Genomic DNA, 23,536 nt, shown 5'->3' on the forward strand with positions numbered 1-23,536 from the left:
GCTCTTCTAATACATAATTAAACTACTAATGACAAGATTTGTTCAAATCAAAGCAAATATTTAATTCAATATACAATCATTTATCTCCAAATCATTTGAATTGTTTTGATTTGTATGCAACTCTAATCAGTAGAACACTATTCCTAAAACAATCGAGCCGTATAGTGGACTGAGGCTCATGCAGATAAACATGTCCGACATGAATTGTGGCCTGAGAGGTGGCAGCACACGTCACATGACTCAGTGAACAGGTAGAGAGTGAGAGCTCTTTTTATGGGCGATAAGAATAGACGCTGACGGCTACTCCGCCTTAAACAACCTGTTGACCAAACTGCTCTGACAGCCACGGCCTCACGCCCATTCAGACACACTCTCTCTCTCACACAGCTATTCGTCGGACCATTAGTCTCTCATGGCGGGCGGCGGCAGACAAGCACCCTCTGAAACAAACGGGCCGGCTCTTGTTAGCGTGGTTTCAAAGGTGGGAAGAGGCGGCCGGGCCCCTCGCTGAGGTTCAGCCCATGGAGGAGGAGATGTGAGTGGATGCAGATGGCAGAGGGGCTGCAGGCGGTCGGACTACTCTGAGCACCACGAGGCAAACAGCGGGACGACATGAGAGTCAGTGGTGCTATTACTAGTTTATTCTGACACTTTAAAATCCTCCCCATTAAAAGGAGGGTACATAATCAGCTTCCACTACAGGCTTATGTAATGCTTTGAATCACAAAAGTGTGTTTGCACATACGTTTGTGAAATGAATTACAGTTCCTTCCAAAGTGGTTAAGAAGCTGAACCGCGACTGTAATTCGAGGGGTTATAAAGAGATTGTATGTGATTCTAACACAGCCTGACGTCTGCTGGTGTGAGGCCTCAGACACAGCAGCTGCTGGAGGAGGAGGAGGAGGAGGAGGAGGGTGCTGTGCCACATAATATCACCAAACCACAAGTAGCAGCAGGTGTGGCCGTAGAAACACTACTTATAAGGCCTTGACAGAGGCCCTAGACTGGAGAACAAGGTTTAATGGTGAACAGACACAAAACAAAACACTTAGTGTCCGCTTCCCATTCACGCTAAAATAATGAGCGTTTGCATGGAAAGCAAAAAGGTGAAGAGCAGACAGTGCTGCAGAGACGGGACCATAATAAGGAGCCTCCTGCTTCACCTCACACACACACACACACACACACACATATGAGGAATGTTTAAAAATGTAAAGAAATGAAAACACTATGTAGATACTGTTGCTTTGATCACTGAGTAGTCATTGTTGTTCTGATAAAAAGATAAAGACACAGTGTCCCTTTAAGACTTCATGACGATGGAGGAACCACTGGATATATTTGAAGTATTTCACCACTGAGCTGTGAACTGTGATTCGCTCTCAACTTCAATCTCGTCTGAAACTCTGCCTCCACTACCACTTTCATTATCAGACAATCACAAGAACTTTTACCCTGAAATAGAAAGTTACTACACAGAAACCTGTGTCATAACTAAATCACGTTGTATAGAAACGATGAGGGTCAAAATGATACACCGTGGCATTGTAACCAAAGGTGTCGCCGTACCATCTAGCCCCCTTTTCACTCCAAGGGTTTGAATATAGAAACCTGCTGCTTTAATTAGCAAAAACCCACGAAGAAGAACTCGCTGACTGCTGTGACGACAGCTGCTGAAGCCGAGCGCCGCTGCTCCTGAAGGCCACCTGACCCTCCGACAAACCTCCCTTTCTCTCTTTGAGAGGTTGTGTTTCACGCACATGTCCGAAGCGCCCGCTAGGATCCGGTGTCTTCAATGACAAAAGGCGGAGACACGCTCACACCGTGACAAACGCTAACTTGAACAATTAGCAGCATCTGACACTTAGCCGCTGAAGCTAATTCAGAGCTCAAAGCTAACATGATCCATGTCCGTGAGTCTGTGTGACAGCAGACGCTCCTATGAAACGAGGCCGTTTTTGTCCTTCTACTGACCCACATCTTATCTGGAAGCCATGCAGCAGCCGCGTGGGTAAACAAACACACACACACACGAAGTCGACCTTAATGCGAGTCACAGTAAAGTGCAGTTACACTATGTTTCACACTCAGGAGCCGCTATGAACCTTATTTTCTAACTCTTTTCAGTGTAAATAAAGCTGAACACTGCCGACATACTGTTCTATGTCATTGCACAAGAAGAGCAGGTATGACACCTATTTAAAGGGCCCAACCCATGGCTGATTGTCAGCATTAGTGAGCAATCCGCACATGTCACGCTCCTGATATCACCGCACAACCCTCCACACAGAGATAATGCAAGATTAGAAGACATTATCAACACCTATAAAAGAGTCGAGTTGTTTTCATCCTTATCACAGGCTGTATGGCTACTTGTGAATGACGGGTGTAAGAGGGTTAGAGTGGGCACCGACCTCTTTTCTCCTCCAGATCCTGGAGGAACTGCCTGTAAGCAGCCGTGGAGCTCATCCCTCCCTCCCGGAGAAAAGAGAGGAAGAGAGATGGGGAACGGAGTAACAAGGAGAGGGAGTAAAGTTGAGGGAAAGTACAGGGAACTGGTCAGAAAAGGTGGAAAATTAGAGAAAAGAAAAGAGGTGAAACCACAAGGAAATGAAAACAAGTGAGTGAAGTAAAGAGAGGAGGAGGAGGAGGAAGAGTCTACAGGCTGCAGTTGATCAGCGCGGCCCGCAGGATCCGGGGCTGTCAAAGAAGAACCATCCTTAATCACGCTGATAATCCCTCATCTCTCGCCCGCGTTTCTTCTTCTGCCGAGAGTGTGTGCGTGTGTGTGCGCGCCGGTGGTTCAGGTAGCTCCGAGTGTGGCGGAGTGTTCGCAGCAGCTCTAAGCCGGATAGAGGAACTGGACTTTGACCACAAGGCGGGTGATGTCACTGGCAGAAGCATGTGTTTCACTCGCGTCTAGAGTGTGTGAGTGAGTGTGTGAGTGAGTGTGTTAGAAGGAAATTAGAAAAAAAAGGAGGCGTGTTTTTATTGCTCAGCTGTGCTTTTTTCTTTTCTTTTTTTCCAAAGCAGCGTGGTAAGTCAAAGCTGGAGTTTGAACATGAATGTTTGACTGTCACACATTTGTCATTGTGTGTGTGTCTTTCAGCTGCCTGCTGAATCAACATACTGGAGCAGATTACAGCGCAGCAGACGACACACACACACACACACACACGCACACACACACACTTTCCTCTGCTTTTTTTCATGGTTTGACAGCACAGCCTTGGTCTCCATGATGACAGATCATCTCATGCTTCTCAAGTTTTAATGTCTATTTGATATATTTCAACAGTACGCCTCTGCATGTTTTCTGTACGTTTGGAGGATTAAGTCCAAAAAGATGAGAACACCTGCTGTACACAACACAGAGTATATATTACTTCTATCATCTTGTAATCTCACATTTCTCTACTAGGGCGGCAACTCAACATTAGTTTCAGTGATTAATCACACACTTATTTATTGGAATTGATACATATTTAAACAAACAAAATGTAAAGCCCATCACAATTTGCCCGGACATCCTCGTATTTTAGGAGCTGGAACCACAAATAAACTACATTTTTTGCTTCACACAACAAAAAAAAGTTAGTTATTAAAATGACAAATGTCCACAAATCAACTATTCCATTCATGCTCTGATCCTTTCAGCACCTGTGTGGGGACCACACGAGTCAAATAGAATGACTGATCCTGGTTCAGTCAGTCTTGTACTCGGCCTTGGTACACATGTACAGGACACAAACACACGCAGCACAGAGGCCAGATGAGGCCAGATGAGGTCTCGTGCCATGGCAACCGGCAGGTCGTTGTCTCCAAACACATGGTGATGGCTTCCTTCACTTCAGGACTCCAGGGCCACTTGTGAGACTTAGATAGTGTCAATGGTTTGGAGAGGAGCAGTGTGTGTACATCAGGAGGATTGTAGAGATGTACACAGACTCCTGCTGGAGGTCACACCAGGGCACTGGGACCAGAACGCTGAGAGAACCCAGAACCTGGTCCAGGATCACACTGACGCTCAGGACAAACAGGAACTGCTGGAGCAGGAAATCACCTGACATAGTGCCGAGTGTGTTTGCCACTCACTCAACCGACACAAAGCCAATGAATCATGTTGGATGATACACAGCTGTCATTTATCATGACACAACAATCATTTTCATAGCTGCTGCTGAGACTCAATTCATAAATTCTTTTTACAGAAAGAATAACTAAAAATGTGATGAAAAGCTGCGGAAAAAAAGGCGGATGTGCAACTTTTCATTTGGACCTAATAATTCAAAAGTTAGCACTACATAAGTGAAGTTTTTATTTTATGCAATTAAACTTTGTAATAACCCTTTGACAGACATACTCTCTCTCAGCTCATCATTTCATCCGGAAATAAATCTTCTTCTCCATTCAGGTCTATATTATCTAACTGTTGCATTCAGCTGTGCTGTATTCTGACAGAAAGTGATTCAAAAAGAAACAACTTGTTCTTTAGTTGAAACAAACTTCTCTCTCTCTGTTTGTCAAAGACATAACAAACAGTTTGACCCCCAAATATTACCCGTCACACATCCAAACATTTCTCAGTACACACACACACACTGCAGAAATTCGGTCATGAAGAGCCAGCAGCATTGTCTATTTAACAAGAGTAATGACTGATCGATAGGAGGGCAGATAAGTCAAGTGTGTGTGTGAGGAGGATTTGAGATGACCCCAGATAATGACCTGACCCCCAAAGTTCAAAGGGCGATAGCTTCCAATTAGCCTCCACGTATTTGTTTCCTCACACACACACACCAATGACATTGTAGAGGGAGGGAAAATACCCAGGGGGCTGTGATCTCACTCTCCCATTCTCACACACACACACACGCACACGCGCTGCATTCTGGGTTATATGAAAACAGTTTCTAGAAATGCGACATGTATGCAAAACGTGATATGAAAACCAAACTGTCAAATCCCGAGCAGACGAAGACGGCAGTTCAAAGCCAACACGCTCAGTTCAACAACTCTTAAGTTGACAAATCCTGAATAAAAAAAAAGAATAAGAACTGTTGAAAACTGTTCAGTGATCCTGAACGCTCTCCTGGGAGTCTCCTCTTTCACACGACCCCGTCAACAGCAGCCCGCTTCATCAAAGGCAGCCCTGAACACACACACACACACACACACTTCCTCAGGCCAGAGGACGGCGATGCTGTGACTGGTAACCATAGCGACGGGACAGCAGCTAGCTGCTGGTGTGTTTTTCCTCAGGATTAAAAAAAAGAAGGGACGGGGCCTAGCAACGCTCCGTGAACTGGTCCAGAGGAGTTACCAGTTCACTTCAAAACAACTAAACCACAACAGTGTACTCTGGGAACATATGTGATTGAGACACAGCACACAGCAAGCGAGTGTGTGGGGGACACACACATTATCCAGACAGGAAGAAACACAACGACACCGTCGAGCCACTCGATTGAATGACCGACACAGACTGCTCCAAAAGAAATGAAGGATGTAAAACAGCCAGTAGTTTCAGCAGAGATGAATACCGAGAGGAAGAGGAGGAGAAATGCTTTACCTTTGTTGGAGGAAGTCAGCAGAGACGGCGGCAGCAACATGGAAGAAAAGAATAAAAAGAGACAGTCTGGTTAGATTGAAGAACTTTTAAACACATCAGGTCAGTCTTGATAATGTTACGCCACAGTAAAATGAACACTTGTACGTTATTTATGACTAAATGATGTCAACTCAAGCTCCTTTTTGGAGCAGCTTTTTCTGAGCTCGTGTTTATAAATAGATGAATGCATGTATGTGAACAACGAGGGGTATCCTAAAACATGGCGACCACGACCCAGAATGCAATGTGCCATGACGTCGTTGCCCATTCTCTATAGAAGAAACTGATAGCGGGACGGACGGACGGACGCACGCACAGCACAGCACATATAAACATGCAGAAACTTCACATTTAACAGAGTCATAAAAGCATATTGATTTTCTGCATTTTTTACATGCGCATCAACTTATTCAGTGGTTGAAAGCAGCATCTGAAGAAGAGTAATGCCTTCTTAAAGGGAATACCATTTCCTCTCTTTGATCTCTGAACAGGAAGTCTCAGCCAAACAATCTGATTTACCGCTGCTGATAAATACTTTGACGTGAGTGAAGGGTGGTGTGCAGACAGCGTCATGAGGGCCGTGTTTCGCCTGCGGCTACGATTCAACATGTTGTGATCATATTATATATTCACGGTCAGGCTTACAGACTCAGATTTTCAGTGTAATTTATTTGCCAAGAAGAAAAAGAGACAAAACACACAATAAACAAAGTCAAAGATAAATTTGACTGATAGCTTTTATTTCTTCTGTTGCTATCACGATCATTTAAATTATGTAAATTGTTTTGGCCACAATATTCGTGCGGTGAAAATTGCGACAGCCCCGATTGCAATTTTATAAATATGTAATTTAAGGAAAACATCACCATATGCAAAACAAAAATCAACGTTAACGTTTTTATGCAATCAGAACAGTGGCCTTTCCATTTGATCAGTCCCTGTAACAGCCAACATCATAGCACTACTTTTTGTGCAGTCTGAGTCGCCGTCGGCCACGTTACCCATTTAATTCTATACAGTATCACGAAACATAATATCGTGATACTCGACTGTACTGATATTAACTTACGCCCTTTAATCATCTTAAGGAAAGTCGAATCAAACACATTTTTCTTTCGCCTCAAACAAACGTCTGATTTTCAGCACTTAAACATACGGGACTAATCAGTAGCACTTTATAGTTCGGTATGTTAGGTAAATATCACATAAGCCGGTACTTCCTACACAGCCCATCGAGCTGTTTTGAAGGATTCTCATTCTAACTTATGAAAAGGAAGTCACAAAACAGTTGAGCATGCTTTTTCCCCGGTTTAATCCCTTCACTACTTTGAATACATTCAGCACACCTGTTCAAACTATGTAAGAAAAGCCCAGGATGTTGAGGATGTTCTTAATGGAAACAAAAAGTGCTACACAAGTTTCACTTCGTATTCCTGCAGCCTCCTCCTGTTGAAATCAGGAGAAATTGCAGCAGGAGGCCAGAGACATCTTGATGTGCTCCGTGGTCACATAAATCTCTCCGGAGGAAGAGGAGTCTAAGTTTGGTCTCCCTTAATGTCTGGGAATTCAGAGTTGAAGAAGAAGAAACAGATGAGCAACAGACATGTTGGATGGATGTGTGTGACGTGTCAGAGGGGTTGGAGGTGAAACACCTCTGAGCCTCAGAGAGCTGGGAGACACAGCGCTTCTTCATCTCAGACGCGGAGGATATTATCATACCCTACCGGGGCTGTCTTGCTCCACGTATTGAAGAGGGGAATGGAGGAGAAAGAGACAGATGTCTGCAGATGCATGTAGGTCAGCTGCAGCAGAGACCGAGGGTGTACTGTGCAGTACAAAGAGCTTGACCGCTGAGAAGGGACAGGAGAAAGTCCGGAAGCATAAAGCACAATGTGGAGTTCGGCTAGTTAAATCAGGATATCTGCAAGCTGCGAGGAAGCAAAATACCGCTTAATCGTGACTAGAATAGACGTCAATGCCTTTAAAAAAAACAACTAAATAAAGCTGGCAAAATGTAACAGAAGTGAGGACAGCTGTGTGAGGAGAAAGAACATCTGGATTTCAAGGGGTAAGGAACCTGAATGTGTTCAGTAAAGCAGAAGTTATGAAGAAAAACATCTTTATAACTATATCTGTATTGAGGAAAGGTTGATTAGGACCACACACATGCACACACACACACACACACACACGTTCATCTGCAGGCCTGTTAATCTTCTCCAATGTAGAGAGGAACCTCTTGTCCTTTCATGTCTGACTCCCTTGTGATGTCACAATATGATTATTGTGACATCACCGTTTCTCTGTGAAGGACAGCTTACATAATATCTCTGGATTGTCTGTGCGTTGTTTGGATCTACATCCATTGGCTTCTATAAGATCAAACTCATTTTAAGTGCAATGAGGAAGGTTCTCATAAAAACACTGACTTGACAAGTTGTTAGTGTGTCATAAATATTCATGGTCTTGTGGTGTGCTGCAGCACAACACATCGCCTTCTTGTTATATCACAGATGTTTTGATCCCACGCGTTTCAAAAGAAGTCTGTGAGGGACGTCTTATTCTAGATTCTCCTCAGAAAATAACGAGGCATATAAACATACAAACAGAGAAACCGAAAGAGAGAAAGTGGCATCGTGTTTGGATTGTAAATAATACTACAGTTATGTGAGAGGAAAGAGGGAGACGGAGAAAAGAAGCAGTGCAGTGAGAGAACGATGGGATTTGTTAGTGAAGGTTCTAACTTGGAGTGAATGAGGATAGAATGATGGCAAAGAGACAGAGGTCAGCCGAAAAGACAGAACGAGAGTGTGATGGAAAAGTAGTGGAGGGATGCTGACAGGGCGAACTGCATGCTGGGTACAGCTCGCTCTCTGTCACTCGCTTCAATTTTAACTGTTACGCCACAGAACTGCATGCTGGGTACAGCTCGCTCTCTGTCGCTAGCTACAATATTTATTGCTACACCGCCATGCTGGGTACAGCATGCATTTTAAACCCTATACCCAGATTTTCTTAAATGTCTCTGGAACCTAGCATTGACAAGTAGGGCTGCGCGCGCACGCACACGCACGCACAGGAGCTAAAAGGCATAATAACCGAGACATCCACTGCAGGCCTCGACAAGCCCACCCCCACAAACCATTACATGAGAGCAGCTGCAGGCTGGAGCAGCTCCATAGTTCAGTAATCAACTGTGATATTTGAATGAATTTTTGTATTTACTTCCTCTTCTGCTGCTCCTACATTTAATATTGAAATGTATTTGCTCTTAATCAATCCTCAATGTTGAACTGCTCCGATGCTACAGAGGAACATGTTTCAGTCAACATAAGTCGGCCGCTCGCTATTGTTGTTTCTCGATAGTGACACTGGAGAGCAGAAGGGAGGGAGGGAGGGAGAAGGGAGGCTGTAATATTTGACCAGTGGAATGGTTAATGTCAGTGATTCACATCTGTTTGGTTTCCAGCAACGGCAGCTTTTATTTTTTTGTTAACGGCAAACCACAGCAGCAGAACAAAGCTCGAATGTCTTCTGACTTGATATATATGCCAAAGTGTACAAATATTGTTATGATAGCATTGTGATATAGTTGTAAAGTAAACTGTGAGTGATGCAGCTGTGCAGACAGGCGGACCAGAGGTGGTTCTATAATAAGACCAGTGACGCACACACGCACACGAGAAGGTGGGCGAGAAGCTGAGCTGGAGTTGATAATGTGGACGAGGGACAGAGGGTGGATATGAATGAGAGAGATGACACAGCAGGACAAAAAGTAGAACCTCCGCCTCGCAGTTGTATCCTTCCGCCAACCAGGCAGGTTGCAGTTGACATCCGTGTCCGTCTGAAATGTCATCATTTTATCCTTTTACACATTTGTGTAAAATGTCATAATAAGCATATGAATTCTTGACTTGTGATCATAAACGTCTAATCATTTCATCCTCGAGTCCGAGGGATCCTTGACATGAGAGAAGTAAACCCTTTGGAACTTTACGAATATTGGCAACCCAAACATGCTATTGTCGTTTTTTTGACGTTTTTGTGCCAAATTTGAAGAAATTCCATCGAGGCGTTCCAGAGATGTACCGCGCTCACGATAATGGGAGGGAGGGGAGGTCGCAGCGACCTTAACCCGTCACCTCGGGAATGTGATTGGTTCAACCTCGAGTCCAGCTGGACCTCAGTCACAGTTTAGAAGACATTCCCTTCAGGACAGACGGACAACCTGACAACACGGTGCGGAGGCATGAAAAGAGGACAACCAGCGATAAACAGAAGACACACATACGTAAAAGAAGTTGATAGAAAGGATCCCGCTCCTGATCGCACTGCATTAGTACTTGTACACTTGTACTGTGTCATGTACTTCATGGAATCAGAGCTTCCTCTGCTCGGCTACACACACACACACACACACACACGCATTAATAAAGAAACAAAAGCTCAAGTGGACAAGTTTACAGCCAAACATTATTTCACAAATACACAGTCGCGCACACAAATCAGATGCACTGTACAAATCACACACACACACACCTGTCTGATGGACATAGTTTGAGTGCCCCACTTTGGATTGTATTGCACAGTTGTTTAGGAGGAGACAGACAGGACAAACTTGTCCCACACACACACACACACACACACACACACACACACACACACACACACACACACACACACACACACACACACACACACACACACACACACACACACACACACACACACACACACACACACACACACACACACACACACACACACACACACACACACACACACACACACACACACACACACACACCTCATTTCATTAGAGAGTGTAATTAATAACCGCTAATAACCGGGGGGGGACAGAGGATGAACAGGGGGAAGGGAGTAAGGGAGCAGAGGGGAGTAAGGATGCCAGCTGACACCGGGCATGTCATCTATTTTGTCGGCCACATTTACGTTTAGATTCAGGAGAGAAATATGATCATCTAGTTTGGGCCAAGAGTATGTCTCTAATGCCCCCCCCAGGAAAGGAAGCCAACATTGTCACTACTCCCATCCAGAGCTCCCATCCAGAGACGATAGTGGCTGGTCAAGAAGATGGAGTTACCAGCCAATAAGAGCCGTGTGTCCATATTTAGCTGGCAGTGATCTCCGGCCCTGGAAAGTTCACTGAAGTTACAGAATACCTCTAGCGTCCCGTCACTCTCTCAGCATTAAGAGCCTGGAAGTCCCCTCTTTAAAGAAAAGTCATCCCACTCTGAACTGACACTTTAGGGAAGCAGCTATTTCCAGAGTGTGAGACAGTGAGGCACTGTGTCGCTCACTCAGTTGAGATCCTCTTTTTCTGAGAGGCGTCCCCGCCCTGTAATGTGACAGCAGTCACTCATAAAGCACAGCAGTGCAAATACCGATCTGACTGCACCCGCTAGCCCCCCCCCCCCCCCTCCCCCCGTGACCTCAAACAGCTGGGGAATACAGCTGGAGCCATGCTGTTGACGGGAGGCGAGGCTGACCCGATGCTTTAAAGGACACAGTTCTTGCCTGTTTGTGGCCTCAAACAATTGGAATGTATAGGACCAAAGAGAATCTTTCTGGAAACTCACAAAGCATTATGGGAATAAAACACACACGTGCTGCTGTTCAGGGGAAAGTTTCAAACCATCACTTCCTGTGTTTGCAGATACCAGAGACTTTACTGAGTGAGGGTGAATTTCATTTCTGGTTTTGGTCAGGCGGGGTTGAGAGGAAGATATGGGGGGAATCCCCCGGCAGGAACCGGGTGTGCCGAGAGAGACAACTGGGGGTGCAACAACTGGGAAACGTATGGCATTCACCCCGCACCCTCTTCATCAATCACTCGCTTCACATTTCCTCGTCATGTCTTCCTCCCTCTGCCGGCCTTCACCAGTGACGGGTGGGGCCTCCGTCAGTTGTCCTGCTGGCTCGGGTCCAGGCGTGAGGAGGAATCCAGGCTGCTCACACACCTGTTAGACCTCCCTCGCTGCTCCTCTGTCCGCCGGCTTCAGTAACACGCGGACAGGTTGACGCCGCTCGTCTGAGCACAAGGAAGCTTTTCATTCCCACATCGCCGGACGATTAACCAAATGTCTAACGTCCATCAATCACCATCATCCATGTCACGTATGCAAGTATGATGTCAGAATGCTGTGTGTTGTTGCATCAGTGTTCTGTTGTAAAATTAAAAATACAAAAATGTTTTTTTTACGAGGCAGGATAGGCCTGCTGAAAGACACTACTGATGTGCATTATGGGAAGTGTAGGATCTGTTTGGCCCAAGATGGAGACTAAAAACGGCATATGTACAAAGATGCATCGGCCTCTGCTGCATTGATTTAGACTATTCTTTCTTTTTAAAATGCATCTCTTGTGAGCACCCAAACGTTATGGAAGCACAAATGAAACGGCTGGACCACCCCTTTAACCCCCTCATAAAGGTCTGGTCGTTGTTTGCATGATCCTGATAAATCAATCTAACAATATAAACCATATATTCTTCTGTCTCTGGCAAAGGAATGGTGCATAAGTCTGCTCATTACATAAGAAACTGAACTTATGGAGTGTTAACAAATGTATTTGTTCATGTTTCAATATCTAGAAATATGTTGTTTATTTAGTAAAATATGAAGCATTTGAAGATACGCCAAGAAATGACATCACAACAAGCTAAAATAATAAATGAATAATTGATTAGTGTAAATGATGTCGGCCTGGCAGAGTTCAAAGGGTTGTATGCGCTCTCCTTTCAGATAGAAGCTGCAGCCTCTCCATGTAATGCGTTTCCTGTCCAGCACCAGAGGAAGAACCAGGAGGAGCAGAGGAGGCTAATGTTAAGAAATGTGGCATCCAGGAAATTGTGCTTGTACAGGGAGCGCCCCCGGGAACCAATCAGCGGCTTTGGTTTCAGCATTCAGCTGAGTGAGGGTCAGTCTCCTCTGGAGCTACGCTGCCATGCGAGTTAACCTGAAAACGGTGAGTCGGCCGCGTGTTCCACGACAGCGAGCGGCTCCACTGTGGAGACTAGCACGATGGAGTCACTGTCAGTCAAAAACCGCCACGTCAGCACACGCCTGTGAGGCCGCCAGAGTCCTGAGGGATGGTGCTCCCCCTCAGACATAACAGAGACGACCGCTGGAGGAAGCTAAGTATGGCTGCAGAGCGGATGGTGCAGAAATAGGCCTTCGTTCGACTCCTCACTCGCTCCCTGTGCCCTTCTTGCTCTCTAGATCCCTTCTAGGATCTGTTCCTCCCGGTCCCTCTCTGTGGATCCCTCCTGCTCCTCATCCCCATTTCTTTACACCACCATCTTTATCTGCGAGTCTGTCAATCTCTCTCGTCCCCCTCTCTTACTGCTTCCCCTCAGTTTATATACATTACAAGTTAAAACGATGAAGGCAACACGTCTCTGGCCAGGCTGCATTCCTCTTCGGTCAGCAGCAAACGTTTACACTCACAACACCTTCCTGCATTCCTCTCGTGTGGCTGAGTGCATGCAGTGCACCTCTAAAGACGTACAGCAAGTGTGAAAACACAAAGAGAGGGAGAAGAGTAAATCCCGTACAGCAGGACTTTAAGGGAGTTGTCTTATTGATGGTGTATTTTCCTGCTGTGGTGGAGAAACTTCACAGAAGCTCAAACGTTGGAGGTCATCCCGGGGCCTCCGTGCACACAGCAGACAGCGTGAAGTGCATTATGTAATACTAATGATCCTGTTCTTACTCCACTCATTCAAGCATCGGTTCAAGTGGGACGAGAGATTTTTTCCCACAGGGAGAGAATTTATTTAGTTCTGCAAACAGCATCAACAGTTGTGAGGAGAACCACAAAGACATTCACCAGCGTGCACAGAAACGCACCATTCAAGCTGCACCGTTGATTCTTTCAATCCCTCACCTTCAGCTCCACACAGACATTTGAAAGGAAGAAATAATACATGCAAAATATCTGGAGGTTATATTCTATATTCGAGTGGGCCGCTGCTACAATTAGCCACAAAAAAGAAAGAAATTATAGGACCTCCTCAGGCGAAGCTCGTCTTATCAGAATAGTGCTGATGTAAATAGGATTGAATATCTTCCTTTTTCCCTCTTCTTTAAAAATAAAAATTGATGATAACATTCTTTAATGAAGTAACTCATTGAGACTTATGATGTCATTCTAGTGTTTGTCTGGTTAAGCCTGCTATTTGCCCAGCAGTCAACGCTTCCATCAGCAGCAGTGTGTCTCAGCACTTTAACTCAACAATGAGCTGCATCCAGCAGCAGAGCTGGGAAGTTATGGGCGTATCAAAAAATGTATTGTAATTTCCTGTTTCCTCCAGAGGCAAAGAATCAAAAAAAGCAGAAGAGGGCAGAGAGAGAGGAAGAGTTCCCTCACCTCCACCAGGGGGCTGAGTGGAGAGAGGAGGGAAAAGGAGAGAGAGAGAGAGAGAGGGAGGGGGGGGAGGGAGAGACAGAGAGAGAGAGAAGGACAGAGTAAAGAGAGGACGACGAGCAGTAGAAGTGAATGAGAAAAGGACATGTGAGAGCCGCCTTGTCTCCTCGGTGTCAGAAATAAAGATTTCATTCATCGGCCTCCGACAAACACTCTGTGCCCTCATCTCCCCTCCTCCGTTCCCCTGTGTTCCTTTCTCTTGGCCTTTGTCCCCCCCCACCCCTCTCGCTCTCTCTCTCTGCCCCTCCTCTCGTTTGCCCTGCTTCTCCTTCCCCATTGATGTGAACAAAGTGAAAGGGGAATGGCCCGGTGCGGGGCTGTGATCTCGCTTTTGCTCTACGCCCACCCGCTCCGCGGCGCTCACGGGGATCCGGCGGAGCGACAACCAGGCCGGAGCCACAATGTCAACCAGTGTCACCGCCTCAGTGTACTGAGAAGAAGAAGGAAAATAAATCACTGCAGCAGCACTGCCGGTAGCTGCGGCCCCGAACCCCTGCAGACCAGGAGAGGTTGTGACTGGCAGAACTGGGTCTGTGGAGGAGCCTGGGAGATGAAAAACATCACGCTGACTGGTTCAGAATGAGGGAACGGTGCCGACATGCTCACTCATCCCTGAGACCTGGAGGAGTCCAGTGGTGTGAGAATACATCACTGCCGGGGGGGGGGGGGGGCAATCCAGATGCAGCAAATACGTCTGATCTACTGTTGTTGATGTTTCCTGTTAGTTTGAATCAGAAAACTGAGCCGACACTGAAACCAAAAGTCTGGGCACTTTCAAAATAAAGAGTGAAGACAGGACTGTGATTATATGCACGTTGGCAGAGATGACAGGGTGAACTGGGAGGACGTCCTTTAACCACAACCCTGATTCATCAAGCGGGCGCCTCGCTGAAATGTCCCCGAGCAGGACACAGACTCTCTACCCCGCAAGTTGCTGTTCTGCAGCCGAGCCCGAGCTCTGACCCCCCCCCCCCCCCGCAAGTTGCAACAGAAAAGAGGGATCGGTGAAGTGGAGCAGACTGCAGCCACGCGATGACATAACTAGTGTGCTGGCTGTAAGGGTCAGTGACCCGTGCGTGTCGTGGCAGTGACGGATGTGTGGCTTCAACACCACAGCAGCTCGTTCAAACGTGTCACTCTGTCCAGTTACTGATGGGCGGGGATGTGAAGAACACACCGAGATGTGTGATCGGGGTTATTAACATTCTGGAGCCCAGCGGCTGTGAAATACCAGCTCTTCTCTGGGAGGCAATTGTATTATTATTATTCTAATATGAATCCAAGATCATCGTAATAAATCTGTGCTCTGATGAGAACTCTTGTTAGCGTCGCCTGCCAGAGGTTCTGTGGAACATGTTGCTGCTTTTATTACAGTCATGAAAGGGGTTTATATTTTAGATCAACACTAATCTGATCGTAAAAAATAAATCCCATAATGCACCTGAAGTCTACAACAGGCCTGCTCGGTAAAGTGGGGGGGCTTTGCCTTACCTTTGTTTTTTTTCCTCGACAAAAATATAAGTTAGCGCTCGTTTCTGCCAAAATAAAGCGCTACACCACAGAGCGGGTAGAGTGTTAAAGCAGGAACAACAATAGAGCTGAAAGCTTTGATAAGCTGTGCTGAAGATATATTAAGACGCTCAGGACGACTTCTGACCACCGGGGGCAGCACTGTGGGCCCTCCAGCCAGCCAGTGACTGGAGGAGGGCCCCCGCAGCATCTTTGATTTCATACGATTTAAATTAAGATTGCTTTCATTCAATGAGTTCATATTTTAAATGAACCCTTCAAGTCCTGTATGAAACCAATCTGTCCAGGTCCATGAGCAACCTGGTGCTGGATCAGGGCTCCCCTTCATCATCTGTGAGGCGTTCATTAGTAAAAACGGCTCAGAGAGGAGCTGAACTCACCCTAGTTTTAAGACACTCGGATGTTGCAGGTTTCTGACCACAAGCTGCCTCCTTACAGAAGATAAGTTAGAGTCCCCCCCCCCCACAGGAAATGTGTCAGCCGAAGCATTTCGTGCTAGTTTTGGTTGCTAAGTGATGGTCTCAAAAGCAACAGTGTAAAAAAAAAAAAAGCACCGTTGATTGTTTTTTCTCTGAATTTATTATTTAAAAAAAGTGTAGCCACTTCCTCTGATGATATCATTTTCAGTGGAAGAGCCCAGCCTTTTACGAACTGGACTGAATTACAAACATTATTTCTACACAGAGCTGTAAATGCTCTCGTTAAATCATAATCACGTATTTCATTCTTTTACAGCTCCAGTCAAACTAAATGTTTTGAATGTTTAGAGGAATTTATTACGCAATTAGACGCTCAGTGTTTACTGTTCAAAAGGGGGGGATGCTATAAAAAGTCAACAGATGGAGTGAAGCCGACCAGAGTGACAGACATGAGACATGTCAATGAACAGAAAGGTGGAGGAGAAAAGAGAGCGTTAATACTTTAACCTCTGTGTTCAATAACCTAATGCCAGAGTTTTATGGCACTGATCCGATACTGATCTATATGAAAATGTTTCTGCCTCATCAAGAGTCGTCTGTCCCCGTCTCCGTGTCCCTGTGCCAGGCAGCAATCAAGCGACCCGTGATCGCCACTGTTAGTAACTGTTTGAGTGGCTGGAAGGTCAATGCAAAGTAGATATGATGGAGGCTCCATTTACATGTCACGTTATCGGATCGCCCGGCTGCAAAACATTCGTTTTTTTATTAGACGAGCATGCAGACGGACAGCCGAGCAGACGGGTAGGCTAACACACCTGCAGCCGAGTGCGTTTGACATATTAGGATGTTGGAATGTGCTTTACAAAAGCAGACGTGTCTAATCTGTTAGAGAGCACACGCAAACTGTAAACGGACGTGCCACAACTGGACCTGTGCTATCGCTGCAGGGAGGGGCACCATTACTGTGTGTGGCAAACTCCCTGACACACACACACACACACACACACACACTAAACAGCTTGGCGTTTTAATTTGGTTTTTGACAAGATTGTATGACATGTCTTATACGAGGACTTTAAGCCGATTGTCTGCATACATCGCCGCTTGTTTTTGGTGTCAAAGACTCGGGGGTTAGCCCTGTATTGTACACTGGCGGAGATCTGCACTTTACTGAGAACACCTTTTTATTTTAAATTGTGCTCTGCTAGATTTGATTTATTTGCATTTTATCTGTCTTTTTAAACTATTTTATTTTCATTTTTTATCCTCTTTAATTCTTCTCATCTGTCTTTTTTAAAACTTTATTATGTAAAGCACCTTAAGTTTTCTCGGTGTATGAAATGTGCTAAAGTAATAAACCGATTCTTACCCCTCAAACCGCCCTTTGAAAAAGTGATGACTCACCAAAATGTCCAAAAACGTTTTCAGTTTTAAAACTCACATTGCTTAAATCTTTTAGAGAGTGCATTTTTAGTGCCACATGTGTCCTCAAATAACTTCCACATCGTTGATGTTTAAAGGTTACCATGAAATGCCACAATTTAATGTGTTACTTGTTTTCATTTCTGAATCTGTGGCTCTGTGGTTAGAAGGTTTCGGTGTTCGTAACAGTTTGCCAACCGGCACGCAGCTCTCGGGGGGAGAAACCCCGACACCGATTACAAATCATAACGAGACAGATTTGACTTTTCCTGCTGAAACAGAAACCAGTGCCACTGAGAATGTCCTGCGACCCTTTACAGTAACTAACAGCCTATTGGTGCCACCTGAATACACACGAACAGCAACAACGGTTGAATAAACATTACGAGCTCCAACATGAGCATCCATTCACCCACGGAGTGACCTGATTTCAGAGAACCACGAGATGTGCAGACACCCAAAAAAAAAAAAGAAAAAAAAAAAAGGGGGACAGTCTGTGCTTACCGCCGCGCTAATCCAATATTCATAACTTTACTTAAAAATATCCCCGCTTTCAGGAAACAGAGGGCAGAGGCTGACTGCCATCTGGCTTCTGACGGGCAAACAGCTCCAGATGAAATGTCCCGACGTTCAGTTAAAGAGGAACCAACACAGAGAAATAGATCTCAATCAGATCTGGATCAAATTTAATTCTTATAAAAAATATTCTATATTCTATAACATCTTCACTACTTCCATCACCCTCATCAGAATAGTAGACATTCAACTCATCACTCCTGCCTCTCTGGTCTGATAAGAGTGTACCTTCCTTGGTCTCTTGTAGACAACATGAAATATTAATCTTTCAAGAACAATAGCAAGGCTAAGTGCAGGTACACCTGACAGCATCCAGTCATATCGACCAGCCAAAAGAGTGAATCTTTCATATTTTAAACATATTCACATTAGTTTAACTTGAATAAAATCTGCTTCGCAGTCACACAAACATGCTATGTTTAAAGCTGTCGATCACCGAGTACAAAGACGAGCTCTCTTCTTCTGCAGATGTCACCGCACAAGTATTCAGAAAGAAAACAAAGAGCAGAGTCAGCAATTATCTGATGACTGACAGACGCTCCAGTCAGCTCCAGCGGCCATAAAGCAGCGCTGCTACATCATTACATACATCATTACGATAAAAAGGCTGCTTTGCTAGGGAAGACTGAAAAGTGGGTCAAAGAGGATAAAACAGTGTGTGTGTGTGTGTGTGTGTGTGTGTGTGTGTGGTGAAACCAGGAATGAAGTAAAGAAGAAAAGGCAAGAAGGATCAGAGGAACACAGGAACGAGGCGGCATATAAATATGAACCACAAAAAAACTAAAAATCATTTAAATGAAAAAAGAGAAACTATTTTACTATATATACACACACGCACACACACACACACATATATATACACACACACATACATATACGTACACACATATACACACAAAGACCTGTACATATACAAACACACATATGTGTATGTGTGTATAGACATATATACACACACACATCTGGGCGCATGAGGAAAAACTAACATGTGCTTCAGCAGACAGACAGGGAGAACGGGGACGGTGTGGAAACTGCTGCTGGAGACGAGGAACGTGAAGCTAAATGAGAAACAGAAGCAGAGCTGTGGAGACCAGCTGTGGACGCAATAGTGTGGAAAGAATGGTCCGTTTGCGTGCATCCTTCCATTTCTACTGTTCAGAGTCCTCACAGCAACAGAAGGCCTGAGAGGTGATGGTGCATTCTCAGTCCAAACTCATTTAGGGGCAAGGTATCACTGTCTCCACTGAATGTCCTCACAAGCACTGTTAGAACACTGTGAGCTTGTAAATGAATGTGTGTGTACATCTTTTCTCATCCCCAGACTTTACGCTGCCTCTTTAAGAGGCTTCCTCCACCGTGTTTGTTATTTGAGGAATGTTCTCGCAGCCTCACTTTCCCTCCCGTTCTGCTGCGTCACTGCTGACTGGCACTCACACAACATTCTCTTTTGCTCCTGTGCACTCTCAGGAATTAATGTGAAGGTGAACGTGTGTTGAGCCTGGAGGTACGTTTACACTAAAATAAACAGAAACCATGACATAACGGTGAGCTCTCCTCAAGCTCTCAAGCTCTAAAGCACACACACACACACACACACACACACACACACACACACACACACACACACACACACACACACACACACACACACACACACACACACACACACACACACACACACACACACACACACACACACACACACACACACACACACACACACACACACACACACACACACACACACACACACACACACGATAACCGTCGTCTCCTCAGGGTGCAGGTCACTAACAGGGCCGTAAAACTTGTCTCTCCCTCGTCCCGTTTTACTGGTAAGACTTGCCGCCGTGAGCGGAAGTCTTCCGTCATCTCTTGGCTCTTATCGTCTCTGTTGACGGTTCGGTTTCTACTTTCATTTAGTTTTGTTTTCTTCTAACCTCCCACGGCGACTTCTTCCTACCAACAAGGCCTTTGTTTGTCTCTTGTCTGCGGCATAAATCCATCTTAACCGGCAGCAGCCGGTCATGACTCACTCACCGTTCATCATGAAATAAATGTAGAGATCGCAAACAAGTTGACAAATCTCCAGCCAACAATGTGTGTGTGTGCGTGCGTGCGTGCGTGCGTGCGTGTGGTGTGTGCGAGTGTGTGTGTGTGTGGTGTGTGTGTGTAACTGATGTGCAGCAACGTGCTCCACAAGAAACCTAATTTATTCATAAAGATATCACCACGGGCCCAAATAATGATGAAGATATTTTATCATTTAGACTGCTGCTTTTTCAATATTAGAAAAAACCCTGATTGGCATGTTTGTGGTAATTAAAGTGTGATTGACCACGATGCAGAAAACATCTTAACATATTAGGTAATGTGGCAAATTTCCACCAAACTACATAGACAAGAAGAGCCCAAGAATTCTTTTAGAGCCGCAACTAACAATTATTTCCATCTATTAATCGTTCAGTCAATAACATAAATAGTGAAAAATGCACAAAGCGTCTGACTCCAAGGTGAGATTTCAAATGTCTTGTGTCCGATCAACAAAGATATTCAGTTTACAAAGATATGAAACAGAGAAAAGAAAGTCATCTTCATATTTGAGAGGCTAAAAAAGTTGTTTACTTGATAAATGACAAATAAATTATTAAAATAGTTAATTATCTTTCTGACTATTAACTAGTTGCCTCAGTGTAGCAGTATGATGTGAAAATGCTGCATGTAGCGCCTCAAATAGTGCCCATCACTACATGCACAGCCGACCTATCCTCATCTTCCTCCTCTCTCTCTCCCCCCTCTTCCTCCTCTCCCTCTCTCTATCCCCCTCTTCCTCTCTCTGTCCCCCTCTCTATCCCCCTCTTCCTCCTCTCCCCCTCTCTCTATCCCCCTCTTCCTCCTCTCCCTCTCTCTATCCCCCTCTCCCTCTCTCTATCCCCCTCTTCCTCCTCCCCCTCTCTCTATCCCCCTCTCTCTATCCCCCTCTTCCTATCTATCCCCCTCTCCCTCTCTCTATCCCCCTCTCTATCCACCTCTTCCTCCTCTCTCTCCCCCTCCCCCTCCTCTGTCTGAATCCCCTTCACACCTCTAAGTGCTGGTTGCCATGATCCCTCCCCACCTCCATCCATCCATCCATCCATCCATCCCCCTCCTGGAATGTTATTGTCTGACTAAACACTCAGATTAAAAAAAGAGGAGAAGAGGCAGAGTGAGGAAATGTCAGACTAGGACGGAGGGATGAGGATTAGCAAAAGAGGGGTGACAGACGGGAAATCCAGGAGACCTGCTAACGTGGAGGAGAGCAGCAGCCGCCCCCCCTCTGCCCCTCTTTTATTATCCCCTCTACCCTGAATGGGGACATGTTTTGTAATGCCACATTAAACCACGCTGGTAACCAAGTTATTAAATCAACTTTAAAGTTTGCTTTTAAACCCTCAAAATGATACAATATCTAATCCATGTCTCCAATATGAATACTAGTTTGTCTGTCCTTCACTACTTTGTCCGTCTCAACTTTTGTGCATCCGCCACCTGACTTTAACTCCACAGACATGCACATCTTTGAGTCGTTATCTGACATAGACCACAATACTGTCAAAAACTGGAAAATGCAGAATACAAGAGAGTGATCGAGAAAAAACATCAATGTCTCATTATCAAGTTGGCTAAAAAAAAATGAACTGAAAAGGGATAAAAGACGTCCAAGATGGCTGTGGATCAGAGCGGGGGTCTCCAGCCCCGCAGGCTTCGGGGCTCTGTGGGTGAGGTCTGGTGATTAAAGGGTGTAAAGAGCCTCTGACAGATGGAGCAGGTCACGGAGGGTGGGACACACACACACACACACACACACTGACACACTTAACAGCACAAAATGATGTGTGCGTTCACACGCATAATGGCAGACGTATGTATATCCCTCTACTTGTGCAACACACACGTACAGCATGTGTGAGCATGTGGCTGCATTACAAACAGGGCAGCGTTGGGCCGTTAGTGACGGAGGGTCTAAAATGCACAAACACACAGGTAGCTAGTCGGAGTGTGTACGAGTCAATACCCACAATCCATCTCTCTCTTTTGAATAGTTTGAAGTTTCATTCTATGCGTTAACATTCTAATTCTAAATCGAGCTTCTTTTCTTTTCGCATGTCTATTGATTGTGTTTGAAGCCGCTCTTTCTGCACAGTTGCAGATAAATATGACATAATATAATAATATTAATTATAATATTAGTACTTTTATACTATTTGTATGATTTGATTCCACTGGGTGCCGAGTTTGTTTTCCGCCTCGGATGATCCAAACACTTCTAATAACTCCAGAGTGTTGTAAAGACCAGAAGTCATGATCTATTGGAAAAACATCTTTTTTTTTTTTTTAAAACATGTTTTTATCTAACGAAATATTTAGCTTCAGTCCAATTTTGTCGTTGTTTAGCCTTTCAAAAACTGCTGCAGTCAAAAAAAAGTGTGCTCTGCCGCTGACCGCACACAAAGCAGTCATGCACCTGTATTAACGGAATTATCTAACGGCAACATTTATATAACCACAATAACAAAAATACTACCGAAAAAAAGACATTCAGTACCGCCCTACAAGCAGTATTAACTACAGTCTCAATGTTTGTCCTGTTAGCTGACCACTGCACAAGATTCCAGCCTAATTGGTCACATTGGATCATCAGACACGACTATCATACAGTCAAATATCAGCATCTTCATCTGACCATTCAGAGAGCATCCTGCTGCCGTACTCTGACCAATAGGCTGTTGAAAGACACTACGGGGGTATTAGGATAGAGGCTGTAGTACGTTGGAAAGAGTGGATCATTTGTGATTTAGGATAGTATTAAATGACTTAATATCACTGGGGTAAAAAACAGACGGATCATTTCATAAGAATTAACCAAAATGATGCAACTACTTTGGTATATTTAGAAGAAAAAGGGTTAATAACCACTTTCAATTTCGACAGTTGTTTTTTATTTGTCTTTCTACAACTTCTAATCAATTCCATCCTATCCCATCAGAAGAAGTAGCTGTTAGCCTGATGAAGCCAGCATTACACAAGCCTCTCACCCGACATGTCATCTCTCGGATGTTCCTATTGATCGGACACCATCAGGCCCCGGAGCGATCGGGTCTGATCTCTGACTTCAAACTGCAGGAGATGAACAGTCCGACACACGCGGGCAGAATCAATACATCGGATCCTTGACTGGATATGAATAGCCAATAAGAGCATGCACTTAATGAGGTCACTGGTAATGGGAATGTTCTTGTGATCAACACTAATAAAGCATGTTAAAGTTGAACTGATGTGGAAATTATTCATCTGCTGATGATGCGAACGTTTGCTTTTATGCGCTCAAACACAAAATGCATAACTCAATTTAATGGCTGATAAACAGGACTGTGTCTGCTGAACAACAGCTGACTGAAGCTCAACCCTAGTAAGAGACTGCACTCACTCCAGTGCTCGGGAACTGAGACAGAAAGTGAAATTGCACACATCCAAAACACACACACACACA

The 23,536-nt window shown here is 44.9% G+C and overlaps 1 protein-coding gene and 1 long non-coding RNA gene across 4 annotated transcripts in view; one reads left to right on the forward strand and one right to left on the reverse strand.

Moving 5' to 3' along the window:
- The window catches only part of macf1a (microtubule actin crosslinking factor 1a), a 187,635-nt gene that overhangs the window by 152,005 nt on the left and 12,094 nt on the right, over nt 1–23,536 (reverse strand). Inside the window, exon 2 of one of the 3 annotated variants that reach the window (XM_076105553.1) lies at nt 2,415–5,572. The exons of the other annotated variants lie outside the window; for them this stretch is intronic. Coding sequence (XP_075961668.1) covers nt 2,415–2,469 — 55 coding nt within the window. The 5' untranslated portion in view covers nt 2,470–5,572. The remainder of the gene's footprint in view (nt 1–2,414; nt 5,573–23,536) is intronic. 3 annotated transcript variants of the gene reach the window in all.
- On the forward strand, nt 913–15,384 carry LOC142964945 (uncharacterized). The gene is made up of 2 exons (XR_012957612.1): nt 913–5,671; nt 12,376–15,384. It is a non-coding gene; the product is annotated as an uncharacterized LOC142964945 (long non-coding RNA).

This window comes from Anarhichas minor, unplaced genomic scaffold (genome assembly GCF_050575085.1).
Source record: "Anarhichas minor isolate MPS153535 unplaced genomic scaffold, ASM5057508v1 ptg000033l, whole genome shotgun sequence".
NCBI classification, from domain to species: Eukaryota; Metazoa; Chordata; class Actinopteri; order Perciformes; family Anarhichadidae; genus Anarhichas; species Anarhichas minor.